Consider the following 12890-nt stretch of genomic DNA (forward strand, 5'->3'; position numbering starts at 1 on the left):
AGAAAGGAGGTGTGTGTAATTTTCTTATTAAACATCTTGGGACATATGTAATTCCCATAAACCTCATGGGAGGTATATGCAGGTTTTACAAAAGGAGGAGAAGCATAGGCATGTGTAATTTGCTTAAACATCAGGGAAGGCCTGTGTAATTTACTTTAAGCAATATATATTCAGCAAAATAAAAATAGAAATATTTAACAATTGTTAGAATGCAAATAAAATCAAGTAAATAGAGAGGTAGTGGGGTAATGGGTATTAATAGTAAGGGGATAATTGAATTTTTACACAATAAATAGAATTCTCATCATAGATAAATCCGTGTTCTCATCTTCTATCATGGGAATCAGATCAATAAAAAAATCAAAAGAAGCATGAGAATCTCATTTTCCTAAGAATAAAATATACTTGAGAGAATCTTTATTTTTATGATTACCTTCTAACAAACATTTCGTCTTCATATTCTCGAGAATCCATCAAGATTTTGTGAAACAAACACCCCCTTTGTAATATTGATCATTTTGGTCCTTAAACAGGTAAATCGGTAACAATTTAGTTCTTGAAAGAATGAAAATTCTGATTTAGTCCCTAAATGTGTAAAAATTATCACAAGTCTTGTTATACAATTTAATAACAAACAGGTTCTTGAACTTTACAACTTAATGTCAAACTGATCCTTGAATATTAAAGTTTAATGACAAAATGGTCTCACGAAAACTTAACAAAGTATGTAATTGTTGTATTTTTTATACATTCAAAAACTAAATCAGGATTTTTTTATCTTTCACTAACTAAATTGTCACTAATTCACATATTAAGGTATTAAAATGATCAATTATCCTTTTTTAATATAAATATTCTACTTAAAATCCTTAAATTCTGATATTTTTACTCAAATTTTTACAAATTAAATCAATTAAATTATTTTTTAAATTCTCTTTTACATAATATTTACCAACAAAAAAAATAATGTTTAACCCAAAAAAATATATTTTTCTCCTCTTTAAACCTTAATCTTACATTCTATATAAAAAAAATCCTTCAGTTTTTTCATGTGGAAGAAATTATGATTAAATTTGTTTGATTTTAAAAGAAGAGCTTAATTATTTTAAAAGGAACTTAAAAAAAATTAAAATTACGCACAATACAAACAAAAGGAACTAATAATCTAATCAACAATTAAGCATTTTTCAGAATAAATTACGTTAGTCTCTCTTCTATTTTCTATTTTTTACACATAACCCTTCTGTTCCTAAAACCTATACAAAACATTTGTTAATTAATTTTTAAATTTGTTGCTCTTCAACATATAATCTTCATTTCTTGTATAAAATTGCCAAAAATAATTTTCTTCTTCTTTTTGTTTTATATATTTTGGCTTATTACACAAATCCTTCTATTTCTTTTTTAGGTAACCACCCTAATTAAGGCTTTTCGCTTTCCATGAGACTTCAAGGTATATAAAATATTATTCCTTAATCTAAGATTTCACACTTAAAGTTTTTCATCCTTTGATATATTCTGGGAGGGTCAAACCAAGTCCTCTCTAACAAACTTAACATGTGTTTTCAACTAAACTAAACTCATTGAGTAAGCCTTCTATTTCTTGAACAATACATTACAATCAAATCCTTCTACCATGCTAACAATTGGAAATTATTATATTGTTTTTATTAAAAATAGCATAGACCAAGCTTTTACACAAAGTGTAACACCCCTAGCGAATACTCACTAGAATGAGAAAGATCTAGAGATTGTGCAGGTATGAAATTGTAGAGTTGATGATAAGTTGATAACATAAAGAAATTAATTGACACTACCTATACCAATAACATGCATCTACTTTTTAGATAGCCTATCACTTAAGAACTTCATAGGTCAGTGTGTTTGGCTTGGAGCAATTGTGAGATGAGTGACCTTAAGTGAAATTTCCCAAGAAGCGTGTGAGTGAGAAAAAAACATACTGAAAAGTCTCGTGTTGGTTTGTAGGAGCAGTCAATGATCCTAAAAGCAATCAATGATCTTGAACGTCACAAGTGGTATCAGAGCTAATTGTCGACGTTTCAAAAAGGAATACTTGCAGAGGGTTCTGGCTAATGAGAAAATTAATTGAGTGAAGTATCACCATGTGAAGTATTGTAGAGTGTGAGTTGTCAAGATGTCGACACTCAAGAATGTTACATAATGGTGTCAGAGCCAGGTTTCTCTCCCAGTATGGTGTGGTTCGAGGACAAACTAAAGAGGAAGCTAGTGGGCATGTAACACTACGGGTAAATACACACCAAAATAAGAGGGATCCATAAACTATACAGGTATGAGACTATATAGTTGAAGATAACTTAAAAGGAATTAATTAGTATTACCTATACCAATAAGATGCATCTACTTTTTGGTAGCCTATCACTTAAAAACTCCACGATTAAGTATGTTTGGTTTGGAGCAATAATGAGATGGGTGTTCTTTTGGAAAGTTTCCCAAGAAGCATGTGAATGAGAACAAAACATGTTGAAAGGTCTCGTATTGGTTTATAAGACAGTTAATGATCTTGAAAGTAGTCAAGCGTTACAAGTTATATCAGAGATGGTTGTCGATGTCTCAAAAAGGTTACCTATAGAGGATTATGATCAATGGAGAGTTTTGACCAACGAGAAAGTTGAGTGAATTGTCATCATGTTAAGTGTCGTAGAATGTAAGTCGTTGAGATGTCAACACTTGAAGATGTTACACAGTGTGTACTAAAGCTTAGTCTACCAAACATCTTTTGCAGTAACAAGCTAGAAATTTACAAAAACAAAAGAAATTCCACAATCAGAACAAAAGAAAATGCTCACTTTGTTGAGTTCTAAAACACCTTCACCCATCACCATCATGCCTTTTCCATGTTCAACATCATTGTTTCCTCCTGGTTCTATCTCTACCATGACATTATCATTATATTTCATGTTGTATGAGAGCACTCAGCACTCACTCACTATCCACCACTGCCACCAACTTTGTTATGAATTTTGATCCCTATGTAGCCATAGTTATGGTGAAATAGTGGTAAGCTTGCAAGCCATGCAGGGCAATTGTGTTGCCCCAGGCAATACACGACCAGTCGTCATATCCTTACCAAACACACCTCAATATGTGGCTTCATCTTGTGTATACTACTACATCCCACAACTAGAGAGGTTGTCTAAATTATACCATACATTGCCACACTTATGCTTTGCTTGATAGAGAACATGGAAATAGAGATGGGATATTTAAATTAAAATAGAAGGGAGTATATAAGGTGTAGAATTCATATGGGATTAACACTATTTTCCCTCTATTTTCTTTTGTCTCCCCTCTATTTCCCTTGCCAAAAAAAACATACATGCCTGGACAATAGAATTTTTAAGAGAATGTTTGTTTCACATACTATTTCTTTAGTTCCAAGAATTTTTTCCCCAAGAATATGACATGGGAATGTTATTCCCAAATATTTCAAAAAAATGTGTGATACATCTTATAATAATTATTTCATTACCTCATAGCAAACGTGAGAATAAATTTTTCCAACCTCATAATCCAGGAAATAAATAAATAATTCGTGAAACAAGCACTACCAAAATTAGTATGAAAATTAAATTAAATTATAATTCCATATCCTCTAAAAACTAAAAATTTGAGGTTTATTTGGTTCTTGTTTTTGAAAATTATATTTTTAAAATATTATTTGATAAAAAATATTTTTTTAGAAAACTATTTTCAAAATTAATATTTCATTTTCTGTTACTCTTTACATTTTTACTCCTCTTATTTCTCTTTTGTTAAACAATTACCTAAAATTTTGATAAAAGTTGTCCATTACTTTAAAATAAGAAATAGTTTTATATTTTAATCTTATAATATAAAGTTATAAACAAGAACAAGATAATAAAAAAAATAAAAAGGAAGATTTGTTGGTACATCACATGTACTGGACATGAATTGTCATTGACTTGTGTACCTCTAGTACAGCAGGCTTATCCAAGTCGTTTTCATAATGTCCTTGTTGGATGGGCTGCCTACACGAGAGTTTTGAAAAACTACAAATTCATTGTCAGACTCACAAATGCAATGAATTTACCCAACTTTCTGTTCATTTTGCACAGTAACTACCAGTACTTTTATTCTAGTTTTAAACTATTGTGATATCATTTATATAATTTTTTTATAATACTTTGTAATTATAATTATAAAAAATATTGGACCAATTTGTTTAAATTTATTTATTAAAAAATACTTATTTTAATAAAATAAATAATTTTCTATTTAGTGTGTTTGTCTGTATTACTTCTATTAAAAAATAATTTTCTACTTATTTTTATAAACAAATCTTTTCTTATTATACAAAATATGAATTCTTTTTATTCTATATCTAACCATTTTTTGATTTAACGTGGCTTTATTTTGAAGTATTCTCTTGTATCCTTTCCTCGGGTATCTTTTATACTTTTTTAATTTTTTGGAATAATGTTATATCCTGTTATATTTCTTAGTATTTTATCAAAAAAAATATTGAATAAAAATAAATGCATTTAAGACTAGGTTAATGATGACAATAATAGTTTGAAAAATTACAAATTCATTGCATTTATGATTTATCTAACTTTATATTCATTCTGTGCACAGTAACTACAGGAGACTTTGATTCTAGTCTTATACTGTTACTTATATAATTTTATAATACTTTTATAATATTATTTTTTGTTAAATCAATAATTTATTTTATACTCATAATTATTAAAAAAAATCAAGAAAGCAACATATGTATAGATTCTCCTGCCAATTATGCTCGTGAAATGGATGTGGATTTTCTTAATGTTTGAACAAACTCCTACTCTTTTGAGGCAGTTCCTATTAGCTGATTCTCTAGGAGTCTCCATCTTCTAGTTTTATTTTGTTGTAGTTCTGCTTTGGGCTTTTGTTCCCTTGAATGAAAAAAAAAAAAAAAACAAAAGACCTATAATTATTATACAAATATAACTTTTTTTTTATCAAACTATTTTGTAGATTTAACGTGGCTTTTATTTTGAATTATTCCCTTATCTTATCCTTTATATCTTTTAATACTTTATTAATTTTTAAAATATGTAATATCCTCTTACAATTTTTATTATTATTAAATAAAAATAATTTAACCTAAAATTTTAGAATTGAAAAAGAGATAACATAATAAGTTTTTATACTATCTGATATTTGATACCCATTAGATCATTGGTCAGATATTATATATGTTATTCTATTTTATGTTTGAGGTAGGTCAAATAATTTTAACTATCCTAATTATTCTATTATGTAATGCATTTTGGTTTCACATGCACATTACATTCTCCATAATCATGTTGGAATGCTAAAATGTGATTTTAGGTGAATTTTTAAGTGTTTGATTATGCGTTAAGAGATTGGTGTTGGGTAGTTTTTGTCTTGAATAATTTTTTTTATGACTTTACAACTAACTTGTTTTAAGTTAAATTGTAATTTGTGTCCTCTTAGCTTTCTAAATCCAATATTTTGATTTCTTGGTTTTTTGACTTTGGTTCATATGTTAGATTATTAACTAATAATTGTGATTAGTAGGATTATTAAGTTAATTATAAATCAAGTTTTTAATAGTTAATTTTTAATTCATCTATAATTAACTTTGGTAAAAGAAATTAATTTATAATTAATCTATTAACTCTACTAATCACTTATTAGTTAATAATCTAATGATGAATCAAAATTATCAATTTGTAATATTAGGGGAACCAAATGTTACAATTAAAAATTAAGGGGGACCTTATTGGTGGATTTAAGAAATTATGAGAACTAAAATTACAATTTAACCTTATTTTTGTAATAAAAAATACAATATATATCACATAACTTCAAATCAATTTTATAAAGTAATTCCTTTCAAATTAAATTAATTTTGCCAACATTTATTCAAACACAATCTATATCTTAGCCATAAAATGCATAGAGGACTTAATTGAAGGATTTATAATTAATTATCCTATTTTTAAATCTTTCTTAAGTTATGTTTGACAAGACATTTGAGTTAGTTTTTAACTTGTTTTACTAACTGACAAATTTGTTTGTTTGTTCGATAAATAAACTTTTTTAGCATCTTCTATTATTTTTTGAACTGTTACTTCAAGTAGTGTTTTTTAAAACATTAACTTCTAACTTTTTTTTTATCCTTAATATATTTATCAATTTTCCTGATTATATAAATCATGGTTTATTATTTTTATCTCATTTTATAATTTTCAGTTATTTCAACAACTTATAATTTAATAAGTTAATTTTTCAATTTTTAATTATATTTTCATATTTCAGTTAATTTTGTTAAACATTGTCTTATTTTTCTTCTGTATTTCTCTTTTTTTTTTTTATTTTCTATCTCAATGTGATGTATACATTTTAAACAAGTATCAAATAATATGTTTTATCTTTTATTTATAACCAAAAACAAAAGAGAATCAATAAGGAAGCATCCTTTGACATAAGGATTACAAGTTTGGGAGAAGTATTCTGTCTATATTCTTTGTAAACAAAAAAAGGGACAAAAATCAATAAATTGGCGTTAATTCATCAGAAGTCATAACCCTAATAATAGATACATTATATAAGAGTTGACGATAAAAGAATGGTTCAATTCATTGGATACCCTTAACCACTATGGATTTGCTACTAAAGTTCATCATCAATCGAGTTGTTGAATAAAATCATAAATGCTTCTCTTATCAAACAGGGCATGGATATTTTTTGTCCGTGGTCAATCTCTCTCAATGGCAAAAATAATACTTCTTCTATTTCATAATAACTGTCGTATAAAAAATTATTTTAAAATAATTATCATTTTAATTTTTTAAGATAACATTAAGTTATTTTTCTCGACTTATATTTTTTTATAAAATTAATTATATGTGTTATAAAAACAAAAAATAAATTAATAATGATAACATTAGTATTATAAATTTATTATTATTTATTTTTATTAATTTTTCTTAATCTATATAAAATAACTTATAAAAATAATTGGACCCAATAACATTTTGGCATAGCAATAACAATAATAATCTTGCTGATTAGATAATTGGATTTTATGCTCTGGAGAATCCATTAACCAAAGCTATCCAATTTCCGTTGAAATTAAACTAGTGGCCCGCAAGTGGGGCTTGTTTTCCAGGCTCAATTTCCCTGTTCCTGTGTCATAGCAAGCAGTGCCAGAAACGCAAAGGGAAGCTTCGTAATTTGAGGAGCATGAATGGTTGCTTTACACAAACAATGCATGTGAAGGTGCATGTGCCATTTTGAATTCTATAACAATATTACCCATTTGATGATGATCCTTCCCATCTTTGAATTTCCGACCACATGCACTTATCTTAATTAGTCAATAAATTATTTAAATAACATCTGACAATTAGCAAATTCGACCATTAGTAATCTAAGATCACCTCTTACATTTCTATGAACTTCTTTTAGAATGGGCACGAGGTAATCATGTTTAAATCATAAAATTATTATTGGTAAGAAAAAATCTTTTCAAATATTTAACACATTTATATATAGAATTTGAAGACTAAATAATTGATCAGATGAAATAATCTCACATCAATTAATTTATGCACTCATGATTTACATTTCCATGGACTTAACTGTGAAGTTCTAATTAAAACAACTACATAATATTTAAAAAAGATGTTAGAAAATTAATAAAAGTAAATGAATATTTTTCAAAATAAACTGAATGAAATGCACGCGCACAAGGACACGAAAGTTCCAAGCTTGTGCAAACGCAGCCTCCACGATTCACAAATTATACCGCAAGTTAGTCTAGTACAGCTACAGAATTCACTGTTCACTATGGTCCCATTGTCCCAACTTGAACTCTTCAACAGCAAGCAAATTTTCCATACGTGTGTACAACATCATAATAAAGGGATGAAGAGTCGGATTTCAAATTTTATCTTGCAAAAACTCCTAAATTTTCTACAAAAAAAAATCTATTAAAAAAAGGGAGGTCAATTCTTCAGCCCATGATAAAGGGATGAAATTAGTGCTTTGTGGGTTGTGAAGTGAAAATCAAGAATTTAAATCCTGAAGGGGAAAAAATCTTAGCTGCAACAGTGTAATTGTTTGGGAGATGAAATTGATGGAGGAAATAGAAGAGAGAATAAATATAAGTTATTTATTTGGGTGAAGGTAACGAGAATTGGAGAGAGGTGCTAAGTATTGTTTTTTAATGATTCCTAATGTTAAATAATATTCTATATAAATATAAAGCATATAAAATTATTTTTATAACAACAAATTTAAGATTTATTATTTTACTATTTTACTATTTTCCACTTATAATTTTGTTTTCCAACTCTCTTTGCTTATTATCTAATTTTCATCTTATTTCAACTTTAATTCCCACCCTGATATTTCTGACTCCTTCCCCTAATTCTTTTTGCTTTCACTTCCTTGTTTCCAATGAACTCCAAACAATGTACAAGACTTCATACAGTCTGAGTAGGTAGAAATTTCGTCCACTAGGATACTAAATCTATTTATTAAAAAGACTTCCTTACGTTTTAACCTTAATCTAGATGTATTAAGCTTCTCCATATGGATATAATGAGAACGCGATAATTGCTAATAGTTCCAAGTAGTAAGTACAAAGGGGATAATCAAAGTATAGAGAAATATATATCATCACATCTGTTCAAGCAACTAGGAATGAGACTGAATTTTATTTATTTCATTACATTTCATAACATACAGCACAAGGGCAGGTATGAATATCATTAGACAATAAGGAGGTGCAGTGCCAAGTTCAAAAAAAATGAAGCCTTAAAAAAACTAGGACTTGGTAAAAAAACACAACCCTTCCCAAAGGGGAAAAAAGGTCGTGGTTATGGCAGACCTGTATAACTTGCTGCCACAGCCAGTCCCTAAAAACAAGGCTTCATAACACCGAACTTGACAACTGCAACCACGCTAATAACAGCACATGACACTGCAACTTCTAACCTGCCCTGTGAGTAAAACTGATACCCAAACATCATGTGAAGAACATAGTTCAAACACATGAAACATTTGGTAAACAAAGACTGATACAGTGGTACAGCTAGCTGTAAAAACTTAGAAAACTAAGACACACATGGTGGCAAAACCAATGCAAAGCTGAGCTAAAAACATCAGGTGCCAACACCAGTAACAAAGATTCCTACACTCCAGAACCCGGTAGCTATGTTCTCAGATATGCAGCCATTTAAAAGGGGGCAAAATGGATGCCAAAAAGAACAGGCTTCCCATTGAAGGAACCTGCAAAAATGAGGGCTAAATGACTGCACACTCCGGTAAAAAGGAACCGAGTCACTGGACGATGAAGACCTGTTAAGGACCTAAAAAACTACTGTGCAACACTGAGCATAACAAGCTTCCTGCTGATGTGATCCTGGCCTAAATTGCAGTGAGATTAGTTTTTCTTTCAGCTCAGGAGAGGATGTCACACCTCCAGAGAAGCTCCACAAGTGTGTCAACCGTACTGCTGTTGATTGCATTGCAGTGCTGGATGTTTAGTCCCAAAAGGGTGTGACCCAATTCTCTCAACGCAGGCAAGCTCCTGTCTGAGACCAAAGTGCAACCTGACAAAGAAAGAACTTGCAGATTAATCTGTTTAGCATGTGCCAGGGCTTCAATCCCAGCATCGGTTATAGCACACTTGGAGACATCGAGATCACATAGCAATGCACAGTTTTCAGCAATTGCCATCAAGCTAGCATCACTGATGTTTTTGCAACCATCAAGGTTTAGATTCTCAAGAGTCCAACCATGCAGATTGGCCAAGGACGAAACTACTTTATTGGTAACGTTTGTGCAACCACTAAGGTTCACTTTAACCAAACCAGCCTCGGAACTCTCAAGGAGTGGAAGAAGCCCTGCATCTGTCACTCCCTCGAGTCCACTCAATTCAACATGCTGAAGCTGAGGGCACAGCTTTCCCAATACAGAGAGGGAGGCATTGCCAAATCCAGGGCAATTACTGATAGATAAAGACCGAAGTGATTCACATGGAGATACTGTTGGCAACACCAAGTTCAGATCTTTGATCCCGTAGCAGCTCACCAAAGAGATAGCCTTCAATTTTGCACCACAGTTAAAAAGGACACCAAAAAACCCAAGTTGGGTAATTCGGTGGCACTCTTCCAATCGTAGGCTCTCAAGTGATGAAGCAGCCTTGGCAAATGATATCAACCCATTGTCTGACAGAAATGCACACTTGTGAAGGTGTGCAATTTTCAGATTTGGACAACCCTTTCCAACAGCTTCAAGCCCAATATCTGTTACTCCTCTGCAAGATGCAACTGTAAGTGATTTTAGCTTCTGCAATCCATTACCATTACCCATGACCCAGAACCCCCTCTCACTGACATTTGGGAGGCAATTAAGGACAAGATCAGTAACTGACTTGCCATAATGACCAATAACAGCTAGAGAGAGATCTGAAACAGTCAGTGCCTGGAGCTTCACCTTTGTTAGAAACAAAGAAGTTGAAGAAAACAATCCTGCAATTCCCTGATCACTAACACCAGAGCAGTCCTTGATGGATATGAACCTTAGATTGGAGCACAACTTCCCAATAGCTAGTAGACCTTCATTGCCAATGTTAGGGCAAGATTCCAATGACAACTCAGTCAGATTCTGGCAGTTCTTTGCAATTGCAACCAAAGCCTTATCAGTAATTGCGGGGCACTTGCAAAGATCAAGTTTCTCTAGTTGGTGACATCCATTTGCAATCTCAATAAGGCCCTCATCACCAACGGTAGCAACGTTCCATAGAGAAAGAGCCTTCAAAGAAGGGCATCCACGAGCAACAGCCTTGAGACCATGACTAGTCACCCCACAAACAATGTTGCTTCCACGGATTGAGAGCTTCCCCAATCCTCCTCGAGATGAAGTCCCAACAGCTATGGCAGCCAGTCTAACATCTGTTGCCTTCTTTCCTTCCAAGCTTCGAGAGAGGTATCCCTTACCTCCAAATTCTACATCATCACCCTCCTTTTCAGGGTTCTCTACTGTGGTATTTTTGTTAACAGAGATTTCACTTTTGCAAATACTGCTTAGAAGCATAAGCCAGCGCTTGGAAACACAGGCACATGCACTCCTGTCTTCGCCAGCAGGCAACCTTCTAAAGATCTCAAAGAGACACTCATCTGGCAAGGCTTCAATAGAGGTTTTCTGCTTTTGCTCGAACCATTCTCCATCAAAAACGAATGGAGCATTGACACGCGATCTCTTCCGAGGAGGAAAGTATACATCAACTTGAGGGCCAAGGGACAAGAAGAAACTTGCTTCCTTGGGGTTGGCGTATATTGATCCCATAGGGCAAAAATCGTCAACTCCTGAGAACCCAAACATATGCACAATGTCAGGAAAGCACAAATTCAACACAAACCTAACATATCCAAGTATCTATCCATAAATGAATTTTTTTAACAAACAATAGAAATCCTAAAATGTCTAAGAACCCCGTTGCATCCTCTGAAGCCAACACCAGGTTCAGATCAACTTTCAACATACAAAACAAGATCATAGAACAAAATCCAAAACTCCAGCAGAGACCAAACAAAATCCTTAAAAAAATCTATTTTCCAAGCTAAATTATCTTACTATCTCATCTAAAAATTAGACTATGAATATATTTACATCTCTTATCAGCTCCTCTAGGTAATCAAAACGATTCATACATAAAATCAGATCACCAGCATACATCAAACAAAATTTCAAACGCCCAATTCAAAATCCCAAATCTTTACTAACCGTCTACCGCACATGATCATCAATGACCCGGAAAAAATTAACAAAAACTAAGGTCAACCCATGAACTTTTTTCCCAAAAATAATTAAAAATAATACCATCACCAAATAACAACCTTCTAAGTACTACAAAATCTTAACCTAAAAAACTAAAATCCACAAACTTTTGGGGCAAAACGAAAGACCCATCATATAAATCGGATAAAAAACGCTCGGAATCGACTAACTCACCGGAAAAGCCGAGAACTTTGGACATGGGCACGGATGAATAAGACCCGGGTGGTGAAATCTGCAGTGTTCCCCACGAAAGAACCCTCGAACGAGAGCAAAAAGGAGAACGAAGAAGAAAAGAACGAAGGCTTCGATGGCGGTGTGTGATTGTTGTTGAGAGCAAGAACGCATGAGAGAAAGAGAGTAATAGAAGAATTAAGGTTTGAATCCGCGGGAACCCTAATAGATAGGGCAAAAAAAAAGAACAGAGGAAAGAGAGAGAAAAAGAAGAGTTGGAGAAAAAATGAATGAAGGATTAGTGTTTGGGAAAAGGAAGGGTTTTATTGCATAGGGAAATAGATTCCCGTACACTGAACGGTTTCCTACATGCAATGTATCTGTGCATAGTGGGGTTTTTTTTTGTAATATTCTTTTTTCCCCACCACCACCAAAAACCAGAAACCAGAAACCGGTTTGGCTCGTGGGTTTTATTTTTTTCTCTTTTCTTTATTTTCTTAAAATTATGAGTTGATTTTAATGTTCATTTATTTAATATGAAAAGATGGTTTGTACTATTTGCCTTCTTTATAAGGGTAGTTTTTGCTTTTATTGATGATTATGATAATTATGAATATATTGTTTTTAACCTTTCTTTTGTAAACCTGTAATATGAAATGTAAAAGGTTAAATGAGAATATTTTTTATTAAAATTTGTAAGAATAAAAAAATATTTGAGATTTTGTTTGGAATTAAAATAATATTTATATTTTAACTAGTAGTTAAAATATCACTTTATATTTATTTATTTTTAATAAAAATATAGGGCAGAATTAAAATTTTATTTGATAACCATTTGTATAGAAATTAAAATAGTT

General features: G+C 31.5%; 1 protein-coding gene across 1 annotated transcript; it reads right to left on the reverse strand.

The window, feature by feature from the left end:
• Nucleotides 1-8722: 8722 nt before the first annotated feature.
• LOC100820247 (EIN3-binding F-box protein 1) lies at nucleotides 8723-12406 on the reverse strand. The gene is made up of 2 exons (XM_003544566.4): nucleotides 12037-12406; nucleotides 8723-11390 (listed from the first exon to the last, which is right to left on the reverse strand). Exons 1-2 carry the CDS (start codon nucleotides 12059-12061, stop codon nucleotides 9481-9483), a joined length of 1935 nt encoding a protein of 644 aa, XP_003544614.1. The 5' UTR covers nucleotides 12062-12406; the 3' UTR covers nucleotides 8723-9480.
• Between the last annotated feature and the right edge of the window lie 484 nt (nucleotides 12407-12890).

This window comes from Glycine max, chromosome 14, assembly GCF_000004515.6.
Source record: "Glycine max cultivar Williams 82 chromosome 14, Glycine_max_v4.0, whole genome shotgun sequence".
NCBI lineage: Eukaryota > Viridiplantae > Streptophyta > Magnoliopsida > Fabales > Fabaceae > Glycine > Glycine max.

Bases quoted from the DNA above. Each gene is read 5' to 3' on its own strand.
- LOC100820247 (XM_003544566.4), bottom strand. From the start codon at position 12,061: ATGTCCAAAGTTCTCGGCTTTTCCG. The intron at 11,391-12,036 runs GTGAGTTAGTCG...TTGGGTTCTCAG, and splicing joins CAAAGTTCTCGGCTTTTCCG to GAGTTGACGATTTTTGCCCT.